We start from the raw sequence: 12,204 nt of genomic DNA on the forward strand, positions 1-12,204 counted from the left end.
GCTAACTTACTCTTTAAAAGTCTTCAGTCTTATCAAGACCTGAGTAGAGTTGAGTTTGAATGGTTTTGATGTTATGCAGCTGCATATAAATAAAGCTCAAGAATAAGTAATAATTAATGTTAAAAAATATTGTAAAACTTACAGGAAAAATACAGGTTTATAAAAATGAATCATGCATACTTAAACTGTGTTTACTGAGTCGGACAGTTAAAGATCCTGTTGACTATGATTTTTCATTTGTATTGTAGCTTAAAATTTTGAGAAGTGGCTTGCATTTGTTGGGTCATTAACATTAGAGATTCATTTCAGTGTACCTTTTTAAAATGGACTGATCTTTCAAAAATGAAACTAAACAATTTGGTTAATGATTATTTCCATTATATGAACAATGATGTTGTGTTATGGTACCTAGCTTTATTCTTTGATCACAACCCTTTTGTACTGTACAAGGCCAAGATGGCTCTACTTCAAAGACTTCAAATCTTAAGTATAAAACAATAAACAAGAAATAAGGAAACAATTAGAGGAGAGGGGTGCTTTCCACTGACATAAGAGACAAAAAAAATTATCTCTGAATGACCATCTGTTTTGATATGCATGATAGAGAAGAGTTTAAAAGAGACTGGTACCTTTTCATTACAGACTTTTATGGGGAGCTCAAAATAAAAATGAAGGAAACTCCATTGGCATAATCTCAAAAGTTGTGTGTTTAAAATTAGGCAGTGAAAACAGGCACATGTTGGAAGGACACTTTGTGCACAAACATTGACACTCTGTTAATAACTGAGAGCAGGCATTGCAGAGATGGACCACAGGTAGTTTTGAAAGCAAAATAATATACATTATATAGTAAGAGTATCAGAAAAGATGTAACATCATAGAGTAGGGTACAGAGGATGACCATATCCTCTGTAATTAAGAAGAAGGCTGCTGAAGGAAAAAAATAATTTTGATCTGCTTGATTGATGGCTAGAGGGGTACATAAGTATGGCAAAAGAAAGACTGACAGTTCAGAACTTAAGAGTATTTCACTTGTCTGTATGGAGTTGTTTGTGAATCAGAGTAGCAGGAGGTGTGAAATGTGGAGAAATGGTCTCCAGAGAACCCTGTACAAATTGGAGGGAGGATTAAGTGATGCTCCAAAGCGTGGAGACACTTGAAGGGGCAATTAGAGAAATAGGGAGAGAAGTAGTAGAGAGCAGGAGTAAACAAAGTTTTCAGGACAATTATGGTTGACTCTTGGGGATGATGAGAACATTGCGTGTTCTGATCTTTGGCCAGGAAAGGGTCATTGAAAACATTGGAGGTGCATTTAAAATGACTGTCAGCTGGAAGTCTGGGTAAAATTGAACAAATCACAAAGATTATATGCAGTGAATTTAAAGATCAAACAAATGTATCACAAAGAAGCAAAGGATGTAGATTTAACTAGAAGAAGAGAAAACATGTATATTGTGAGTAGAAGGAGAGGGTGCTAATGAGGAAGTGCAAAACAGATCCAGAAATAAATAAGATTTCTGGGTCTAGATGAAAAAAACAAGACTCTTGAGTAAGGGAGAAACAAGAAATTTTTTTTAAAATACTTTTTAACCCTATTTTCTTTTGGTAGAAATAGGTCAGATTTTTTTGAAAAATCAAGATAGTTGTAAGTTTAAAGAGTAAGTAAAGAATTGGATAATGGTTCTGAAAGGATATATTATAGTTGAATGCACATTATTTCATAACTCTGGTGAATTCTGCACCTTCTTCTCTTTAACATTGTAGTTACCATGATCAAAATCTGAAGGGAAAAAAAAATCCATTTAGTGTATTTAATTATTAAAATTTTAAGTTAAATTATTTTCTGAAATACTACATTATAATTAATTGCTTGTATTGGTTCACAGAAATTTCAAGACATTGAAGAAATGCACCTTCTTCGTATGAAAGAGATTATAGAATCATTGTCAAATACCATAAAAGAAATTCATTTACAAATAGGAGAGGTAACTTTTATATTGTCATCTGTTTAGATTATGCTGTGTATTTTTCTTAACTATTAAATGGAACATTTCTTACTGTGTTTGTGGTAATTACTAGATCACATCTTTTAAATGATGGTAAATTCAACATAAGCTCAAGTTTTTACATCTTCTTGTTGCATTTATAAGTTCAGTATCAGAAATTTCACAGAATAAGTCTGAATAAATTTTGTCTTAACAGAAAACAAAATTTGACAATTTGAATAATTTTTAGTTTGTTTCAAAGATTTGTTCCCTAGATATTAATTTAGCAGTCATTTCACACATAATCAAGATACTTGTGTGCTTTTTTGACTAAAACTTGAAGTTTTATCACTCTGAAAGGTTTCCTATTTTTTGAAACACGTGTTTTGTGAAAAAAAAAGATCTTCAGTAACAGAAACTTTTTAGTATCTCTTTAGATGTAAATTGGTTTAATCCTTACAAGTACTGCATCATTTTTAGATGTATGGTATAGTTTTATTTGCATACACTTAATTTGAGTCACTGTTTCCCTCAGTTTTGAGGTTTTCTGCTAACGAATAATAGTCACAAAGGTCATGCTATTTCTTCATAAAGCATATGCATACTGCCTTGTTGGAAAGAATTCTTATTAACAACGTGCGGTTCTTCCTTTGTCAGACTGACAACATTATAACAGTAATGCTTTTACTCGAGCAGGTGGAAGCTGTGATAATACAGTAGTAACAGCTCACACCCTTAACTGGTGCTGGCTTAAGATACTACTTGTCTTCCTGACATTGTAGTGGGACATGTTGTTGGCAAATTCAGAAAATTATATATACAAAATCATTTAGATTGAAGAAATGGAAGTAAATCCTAGACCCAGCATCAAGCTGTATTCTTTCGTCCCTAATTTGCATCTGTACTGTATGCACACTTGCTCCTACTAAAACAAAGAAGGAATTTCCTTTATAAAATGCCTGTTGGTTTCTGGAAGCCCTGTAATATATCTTAGAGGGAAGTATTCTGAATGTTAACTCCAGAGAAACAACACTTTTTAAAGTTAATTACAGTCTTTCAATTACTGTTTTTTAAATTCCTTTAATGTGTGGTGTGGTTTTTTTGAAGGTGCACGAAGAGTTTATTAATAACATGACAAATACTACAGTTGAGAGTTTAATACAGAAATTTGCTGAGTCAAAAGGAACTGGCAAGGAAAGACCTGGTAAGAGATTAAAATTAACAGAGTAGGAAATACTAATTTTAAAACTATAGTTTCCACTTCTGATAATAGCTCAAACTCCTGTTTGTTAATGTGTTATATTTTTAATGTACCTAAAATGTCAACAGAATTCATTACTTTGATATTAAATGATTCATAGAAATTTATTAACACACAATTTATTACATACATGTAGTATTTGTGTTTGTAAAGCATACCAGTTTGTAGCTCTGAGTCCATCTATGTAGACTTTTAAGGAAGCTTTTAAACTACTGTTCCTTGGTACATAAGTGAAATTTGTCAAGAAACTGACATCAGCCTGGAACGCTATGCACTTCAAGTCATTCACAGTATTAGTGTGGGTTTTTTGCTGGACAACATAGTAATCATAAGAAAAGTAACACCCCACTTTTTAATTTAGTGAGGGAAGTTATATACACTGTACTTATTTGCTGCTTTATAAAATTCTTCATATCTGTCTAATTTGTACTCTCTAGGGCCAAATAAAAGCTTTTGCCATAGCAAATTTCATTTCTTCAACTCTTTATAGCAAAGTATTCCAAGGAAAGATAGTGTGTTTAGGATGGAAATGTATGCACCTTGAATTTTCTTTTACAGTGTTATATTATTGTACTGATATCAGCTTTGTAAAGTAGTCATGGTGCAGAAGGGAAAGCATAGGCAAATTCAGCAGTTTAGGAAAACAAATTCACAAGAACTTGTAAAGTCTCGAAGATAGGAGACTAGAAACCTAGCCCACTAGTGATGTTTGTTGTAGTTACTGCTTCTGTTATATTCATTTTATTAACTTAGAATTATATAGCTTTGACAAAGTTTTGGAAGGCAGAGTGAGGTATAAGCCTTTTAATAATGAAGTGGAAACATCCAGTGGGGTAAGGACTGCTTTTTAATTGAATTAAAAAATACTTTTCTACATTTGAGAACGGTTGTTAATAGAAAGGTATTTTAACTGATGGAGCAAATTTTGGAAGTCTTTTTCAGTGTGATGCATTTATTAATTAAGCTGGAGAAGGAGATGGCTCCTCAGATAAATATAAATATTCAATGTAAAAATGATACTGACTTGGCGTACAAAACAAACGTGGAAAAGGTGTCATGACTGTCACTGCTTCTTATGATTCCAGTCGTAAATCTGTTTGAAGGAAATATTTAAAATTCCTTGAGACTGTGTAGACCTTCTTCTTTCCATATTATTTGTGGGCTAGTGTAATGGGTTTTTGGAATACTGAATTTTGAGAACAAATTAAACTAAAAAGGTAATGCATAACAAAGTGTTTTAGTTTATTTCAGTATATTCTAGTTATACTTCATTATAGAGTTCACTTGCTTTTTTTCTATCTGTAAAATAAGAATGAATCAAACAAAATTCTGAGGAGGGCTGGACTGTAAACAATTTACTGTAAAGTTTTCTATGTGTGAGCAATTATTTTCTTAAACTTCCATTTGCGTATCTGAAATTTCTCTTTGTACAGTGATGTCCTTTGTACTAGATTATGTGGGCTCCCTCTGGTGTCTAATTTCTGTCAGCTAAAGTCATAATATACAAGGTTTTCTAAAGTTTAACGCTGTTTTTCTCATACAAATAACATTTCTTTCTAGCAGTAATGATTTGTGTAGTTTTTTGACTTCATTTGTGGACTTTTTAGAATGGCTCTTTTTTACCTCCTACCTAAATAACTTATCTACTCAGCTGTATCATCTACTTCTTCTTACTGAATTTACTTTTAATGACTTTTAAATTTTAGTTTACTTTTTTGGTCTACCATTTTTAGTAATACAGTATTAGAAGAAGTTATTGTTTGATTTTTCCCATTCAGTGTAAAAAAAAAAAACAACAAAAACAAAAAACAAACAAACAAAAAAACCCCGAACTCCATATACCTCCAGTTGCAAGTCTTTTCATTTTAGCTGAAGAAAACACATTTAAATATAAAACATTGAAAAACATAAAGAGAGCTAACAGGACCTGCAATAACCAGTAAGGCTTCAGATCTGAATTTGTGTTCTCTGAACCATTTCAGACATTCAGAGAGACCTTGATAGACTTGAGGAGTTGGCCCATGCCAACCTCATGAGATTAAACGATGCCAAGTGCAAGGTCCTGCACCTGAGTCAGGGCAATACCCAGTATCAATACCAGCTAAGGGATGAAAGGATTGAGAGTACTCCTGCAGAGGACTCGAGGGTACTGGAGGATGAAAAGCTGGACATGAGCCAGCAATGTGTGTTCACAGCCCAGAAGGCTGGCTGCATCAAAAGAAGTGTGGCCAGCAGGGTGAGGGAGGTGATCCTGCCCCTCTACTCTGGTGAGACCCCACCTGGAGTACTGCGTCCTGCTCTGAAACCCTCAGCACAGGAAAGACTTGGACGTATTGGAGGACCACAAAAATGATCAAAGGGCTGGAGCACCTCTCCTATGAGGACAGGCTGAGAGAGCTGGGTTTTTTCAGCCTGGAGAAGAGAGGGCTCCAGGCAAACGTTACTGCAGCCTTTCAGTACTTAAAGGGGGCTCATAAGATACATGGATAGAGACTTTTTAATAGGGTCTGTAGTGATAGGACAAGAGGGGAATGGATTTAAACTAAGAGAGTTGAGTCAGGCTAGATACAAGGAAGAATTTTTTTTTTACCATGAGGGTGGTGAAACACTGGAACAGATTGCCCAAAGAGGTGATAGAAGCCCTGTCCCTGGAAACATTCAGGGTCAGGTTGGACAGAGCTCTGAGCAACCTGACCTGGTTGAAGATGACTTTGGTCACTGCAGGAAGTTTGGACTAGACTTTTAAAGGTCCCTTCCGACCCAAACTATTCTATGATTCAATGATATGTTCCTGTTGTTAGGTCTAATGGTAGGTTTGATACCATTGGTTGGAAGATGCTTTTGTCACTCACAAGGTCTGAAGTGTTCTTCAGAACTTGTTGGCCACTCATGTTGAATCAGTCTTCTCTTTGTTGATAGGCTGTTGCTCTGGAAAATTCTTTTATTGCATGGCAGAAAATGTCTGCTTTTCTCCTACCCAAAGTATATGTTAAATCAATAACAGAGATTATGTCTATTCTAGACTAATGACATATCAATGAGTTCTAGCTTTATTTACTTAATCTTCTAATAATCTGCTAAAACTTTGGTTTGTTCCAGTATGAAAAGCTGATGCTGCATGAAATAGAATCTGCTATGAAGTATGAGGTCGTGGTCTTCCTAGGTCTTATGTCTGAAATTAGCAGGATAATCTCTAATGTGTTTGAAGAGATTAGTGAATGCCATTATAGATGTAGTTGGTCATGAATTATTTTTAATTTCTAGATAGTTAATTACTGTTCCCTTTTCTCGTATGTGAAGAACTGTTGTGTGTTTGTCTTTGTATTAATTTTTGCCCATTACACCATTCACGCAGAAGATTCCTTGAAGGCCAAATGAGAAGACTCAGCTGTGCTGCATTGTCCAAAAAAAAGGAACAAAAACCAAATCTAGATAATGTGTTTTCATTAATTTGTTCTCAAGTCATTGTTAGCAACTGTTGGTAACTTAAGTTCTTCCTCTTATTTTTGCATTTTTTCTTAAAACTTTATTAAAGAGGAAATATTTTTTTACTAATAATACTGACAAAAATGGAAATCCAAAGTTCTTGCTGACTCCTTAGCCCTCAAATAAAACAGTGATCTGCAGGTGGCAATTATTACATATACTGTGCCATTATTCATTGTGAGAGAGGTGCTGGGTCACTAATTTAACAAAAAAAAATGGTTTTGTGCTAGCATGATCCATCTTTCCCAATCTGAATAAGCCAAAACATTATTTGCAACTGTAACCAACACACAAGTAGGCAGAGAAGATCTGGCAGAGAGGAATACTCACATGCAAGTTGTCTTATAAGTGTACTAGTAAAAGCGCTTAGAAATTGAGCTGTGGAAAACACAAGCTTGTAAATATACTTCTTGTCTGCTTTCATTATCCATCTAGTACATTTGAACTTTATGGAAGGGCTAGTGTGGCTACTTAATGGAGACATTAATTCAGGAATTTTTTTTATCACTTTTAAATTCTGGGAAAGCTATCAAGTAGCCTAGAGTTGAGAAATTTAGCAGTGACTTTAAACAATTATATGTCAAGATCTACACTGCCTCACAAGGTAGCATGTATCAGAAAAAAAATCATGGCATCCTTGTCAATGTGCTGTTGATCTCTGTCTAATCTGAGGAATAGACATTTGGGAGCTCTGTTTCTGAAGAGCTAACACATTTTGTATTTGAAGTTGTCATGGTTTAACCCAGCAAGCAGCTATACATTAGGCAGCCACTCATTTGCTCCACCTCGCTCCATGATGGGCTGGAGGAGAGAATTGGGAGAGTAAGAGTAAAAGTAAAAGAAGTCGTCTGGTTGAGTTAAAGACTATTTGATAATTAAAATCAACCAAATTAAAATAGTAACAATACTAATGAATTGTAGTAAAAAAATAGGAACAACAATAACAAAGCAATCTAAGTCATACTTTGCTCACAAACAGCTGCCAGTGGCTGCGTATGTGAACAAAAACACAACAAGGGAGAAGTAAGCCTCAGGAACCAAGATGGGCTGCCCTTATGAGCAGAAGAGGGGAAGGGAAGGGAAGGGAAAGGAGAAGGAATTATGAACACATTTAAGCAGAAACAGGAAAACAGACATAATATAAATATCTGGCATTATCGACATAAATCCAAACCAAAGTCTCACAAGTCTCAATATGTTGTTTAATAAAGTTTTTGTTTCCCATGAAAAATTTGCCTTTTATTTACCCAGAAAAAAAACCCACAATTACTTTTTGGCCAACACAATATTTATAAGCATCTGTAAATGTAGTTCATTCTTAGCATACAGCAACATTAGAAAAAAAATGGCCTGAGTCTTGTAACAGAAGCTTTTTGAGGAAAAACATGGTTTCTAAACTAGGGAAGTAAATGCAGGAAGCTAAACTTGTACTTAAAAACAAACTTAAAACCACCTATCTTGTCTAGTAGTCTTCCTTTCTCATAAAATTGAAATAAATCCTAAACTGTGCATATAATATAATAGTCCATTAAATATTAGTGGACCCTAAGTTGTGTTGCACAGGGTTCCATTTCCAATTAACTCATAATTTCATTGACAGTAATACTGCAACATGATAGTATATTATACCAGGACAAACTACCATTGGACACCTTCTGCACTGAATTGACTGTTGGGACAACTAGGTCTGTATGTCATACTCTTTCTTGAACACAAATATTTATTCTGGCATCTGAAAATTAATTCCTGCTTGACTTGTATTTGACCTTGTGTGTCCAGGGTCGTTCTCAGGAAGTGCAGGATCTTTTCTGCTTTGTCTTCATTATCTTTCTATTGTTGTCTTAATCATTATAGATCACCTGGGTGGCCTTCTGTGTCAGTAATTCCATTTTAAATTATGGAAATTGATTTGCCTGCATTTTGGCAATGTAATGTACAGTGGAGTACCCCTTGGCCCGTTCCCTGAATAGTATGAGGGTATGAAAAAGGAAAATGTGTAAGCAGTGTCGAAATGAGCTAGTTGCACAGACCTAAGCCCAGTTTTATCCATTAGAATAACATTTCAAATTACTATATTTCATTAATAATGTTTAATTTAAATTCTTTATTTAATGTTGAAATTTATTTGTTTTGAAGAGTTTTCTCTATTGGTTGCTCTTTTCAGGGGAAAGAGCGTATCTAGAAAAACAGTATAAGAAATGCTGTTACTATCATTAAACTCCTTCCTAAGCCTTGGGAGCTTAGTTTCACAGAGTACCTCTCTGCTTAACTGTTATAGCTGTTACAGTGCTTCAGAGGCTTGTGTAGTTCTGTATCACTTTTGATAGCCTAGTTCAGGAAGAACAGACAGGAGTGGAAAATCTTAGTCTTGTCACATGCGTTTGTCCGCTTTGCAACCACTGACTTCGATACTATTATGAATAATATTGGATAATAGTATGCATATTTTCTGTCTTTAAATGCTGAGACATACTTTAACGTCAAACCTACACTGCCTTGTGCTCCAGATACCTCTTGGGCATAGCTGTGGTGAGGAAGGGAGATTTTGTTGTAATTCTTAATAACTTCTCCCTCCTGAGTGTCCCATACTCACCATAAGCTGGAGAAAAAGCACACCAGGAAGATTTTCACATTGACTTTCTTTGCTTGCTGATGGCAAATGTGTGGAAACTGTCATACCCTATTTAATACTTCCCATTTTACAGTTGTGGTGGAGAGGTGGTTAAGCACGTGTACTTCTCTTCTTTTCCCCACAAAATTTATTGTCTGTACAAGTACATAGTAAAACAGTTTCAAACACTACAAAGCAGGAAGATGTCCCCATGGAGAGTATGTTGTCTAACTGGAAAAAAACATATTTTTCTGTCTGAAAAATTCTGGATACTATAAAATGTACTATACTCTTCTTTTTAGGAAATGGGTCCCATGAAATCTCTTAACCTCTGATTTAATGGGTTTAAGTTCAGAACTTCGGTAAGAAACCATGCACTTGTTGGTTTACAGGAACAATGTGTGACTGTTACAAAGATGTGATTCTTTGAAACAGTCTTTTAAGATGAGGGGTATAATTTAACGTATTTACAATATTTAGTGTTCCCAAATCTTAGCTGACTCCTCTTTAAGACAAAAACTGTTTGAATCTGTCTGTGCATTTCTTACATCACTGCATACTTCCATGGTCTGCCTTCAGCAGGTGAATCACCCACCATGCAGTTGGGCAGAGCCGTTGTTGCAGGTACTTATATTTTTTAAATCAGAGAATCATAGAATTTGTTGGGTTGGGAGAGACATTTAAAGATCATCTAGTCCAACCCCCCTGAATTTAGCAGGGACATCTTTGACTACATGAGGTTGCTCAGAGTCCCATCAAGCCTGACCTCATAGAATGTTTGCACAGATGGGCCCTCCACTAACTCACTGGGCAACCCGTTCCAGTTTTTCACCACCCTCATAGTGAAGAACTTCTTCCTAATTTCTAATCTAAATCTACCCTGCTTTAGTTTAAAACCATTGCCCCTTGTCCTATTGCTACATGCCCTTGTAGAAAGACCCTCTCCAGCTTTCCCATAGGCCCCGTTCAGGTACTGGAAGGTCACTATAAGGTCTCTTTGCAGCCTTCTCTTCTCAAGGCTGAACAACCCCAACTCTCTCAGCCTGTCTTCATAGAAGAGGTGCTTCAGCCCTTGGATCATTTTTCTGGCTCTCCTCTGAACCTGCTCCAACAGCTGCATGTCCTTCTTGTGCTGAGGGCTCCAGACCTGGACACAGTACTCCAGGTGAGGTCTCACCAAAGCAGAGTGAGGTAGAATCATCTCTCTCAATCTGCTGGCCACAAAGCAGCAACTAGGCTTATAATCCAGGTTTATGCAGTTCTGCAGCTTCTTAGTATTTTCCCACACACACAAACTTATACCTTTCACAAGACTTTGCTACTTTCAACTCAATTTTATTGGAAGAGTAGAGGTTGCAAAGACTTTATAAAAATGAGGAGTGAGGTAGAGACGGATCCAAACTCGTCATGCCATGTAAGGGGAAGGCAGTTGTAATTGTGTTCAGAGAGTCAGCAGACAGCTGTATGTGTGTTTTTATGTATTGTGTATATGTTGGCCAGCCACGTAGCCTATGGATAGTTCAAAACCAGATACACCTCACATCCTGTTGTTTATGCAGCCAGAAAGGAAATACAAGAGTGAAGTTGAAGTATATAGCAGGAGAAGAGTAGAGAAGGATGAGAAAAGGGGTTGGGAGTGGTTTGGAGGTTAGGACTTGGGGAATGTAGCGTTCTAGTGTTTGGTGTCTTAGCTGACATTAATTTTGCTGCTCACAGGCCTCATGCTTTCATAAATTTCAACTGAAACTTCCAGTGTTCTTTTTCATACTCAGATGTTGCAGGCTAGTTGGACCTCTGACTTGAAATATGGCTTTCGATATTTGTTTAATGTCTCCTGTTGAAAATTCTTGTGTTATCTGAGCATTAAAAAGTATTTTCTTTGTAACTGAAGATACAGTAAACTTTTAGTTTAGAGAAATATACTTCTCTGTCCTTGCTGCTGATAAACAATTGACAATAACTATTTTAAAGCTACTTTGATTATTATTATTTTCTGCTTTGTTTCTGCTCTGTAAGCCACATGGAAATACTGCCCCTTGAGAGCAGTGTGCTTGCTGTATTCCCTGAGATTGTACACACAGTACCAGAAGACCCTGTGCTGAATAATGTTTTGTTTGACCTGGTGAGCTGAGTGCAGGGCTGGAAGGCTTGAAACAGAATCAGGGTTAAATTGATTGCTTCTTTAATGGGTGCTTACCTTGAATGTTAATTTCTTTACCTATAAAAATACTTTCCTTGTAAGGGTTATATATGTTGCTGCTGATAATTGTAGTTAGTTATGCTGCCACTGTCACCTCTGTCTTTTCTTTTTCAAAAGAAGTATTATCAGGCTGACACATAAGCCTGAAGATGTAGCAACAAGTAGTCAGATACTCACTGATGACTATGCTAAATCTGTGTATTTGTAGAATTAGATTAAAGATACAGTTTTATCAGTATTATTTCACTATTTTTTCCTCGGATTAGCCTGTTAATAGGCCAGTTTTATTTTCTGTCTCTTATTTGCTTTTTGGGGAATCAGAGCTGACCAAATCCACAAACTAATATTTGCTTGCAGCAGTCTGGTACTAGCATGATAAATATATCACAAATATGTTATTTACCTCTGAGACGGTAACAGCCATTCATCCTTACTCTGCATTCCTACAAATAAGCTATGCTTTAATTTAGTTTTGCATCTTTTTTTAAATCTTTAAATAATCTTTTTTTGGGAAAACATAACATTTTCATTATTTAAAAAAATCACTTCTCTTTTATTGGACAGGTAATAAAAATGAGAAATTGGTATTAGAAACAGTAATGTTTCTAATGAAGAGAATAATAATAATGAGAATTGTAATAAATGAGAAAATATATTTTGG

The 12,204-nt window shown here is 35.5% G+C and overlaps 1 protein-coding gene across 1 annotated transcript in view; it reads left to right on the forward strand.

Annotated features, from left to right (window-relative positions):
- Positions 1–1,886: 1,886 nt before the first annotated feature.
- Positions 1,887–12,204, forward strand: part of FCHO2 (FCH domain only 2) — a gene marked incomplete at its 5' end in the record, with an annotated part of 56,795 nt that continues 46,477 nt past the window's right edge. Inside the window, 2 exons of the mRNA XM_010182992.1 lie at positions 1,887–1,985; positions 3,093–3,189. Coding sequence (XP_010181294.1) covers positions 1,887–1,985; positions 3,093–3,189 — 196 coding nt within the window. The remainder of the gene's footprint in view (positions 1,986–3,092; positions 3,190–12,204) is intronic.

This window comes from Mesitornis unicolor, unplaced genomic scaffold (assembly GCF_000695765.1).
Source record: "Mesitornis unicolor isolate BGI_N332 unplaced genomic scaffold, ASM69576v1 scaffold18660, whole genome shotgun sequence".
In the NCBI taxonomy this organism is placed as follows: Eukaryota; Metazoa; Chordata; class Aves; order Mesitornithiformes; family Mesitornithidae; genus Mesitornis; species Mesitornis unicolor.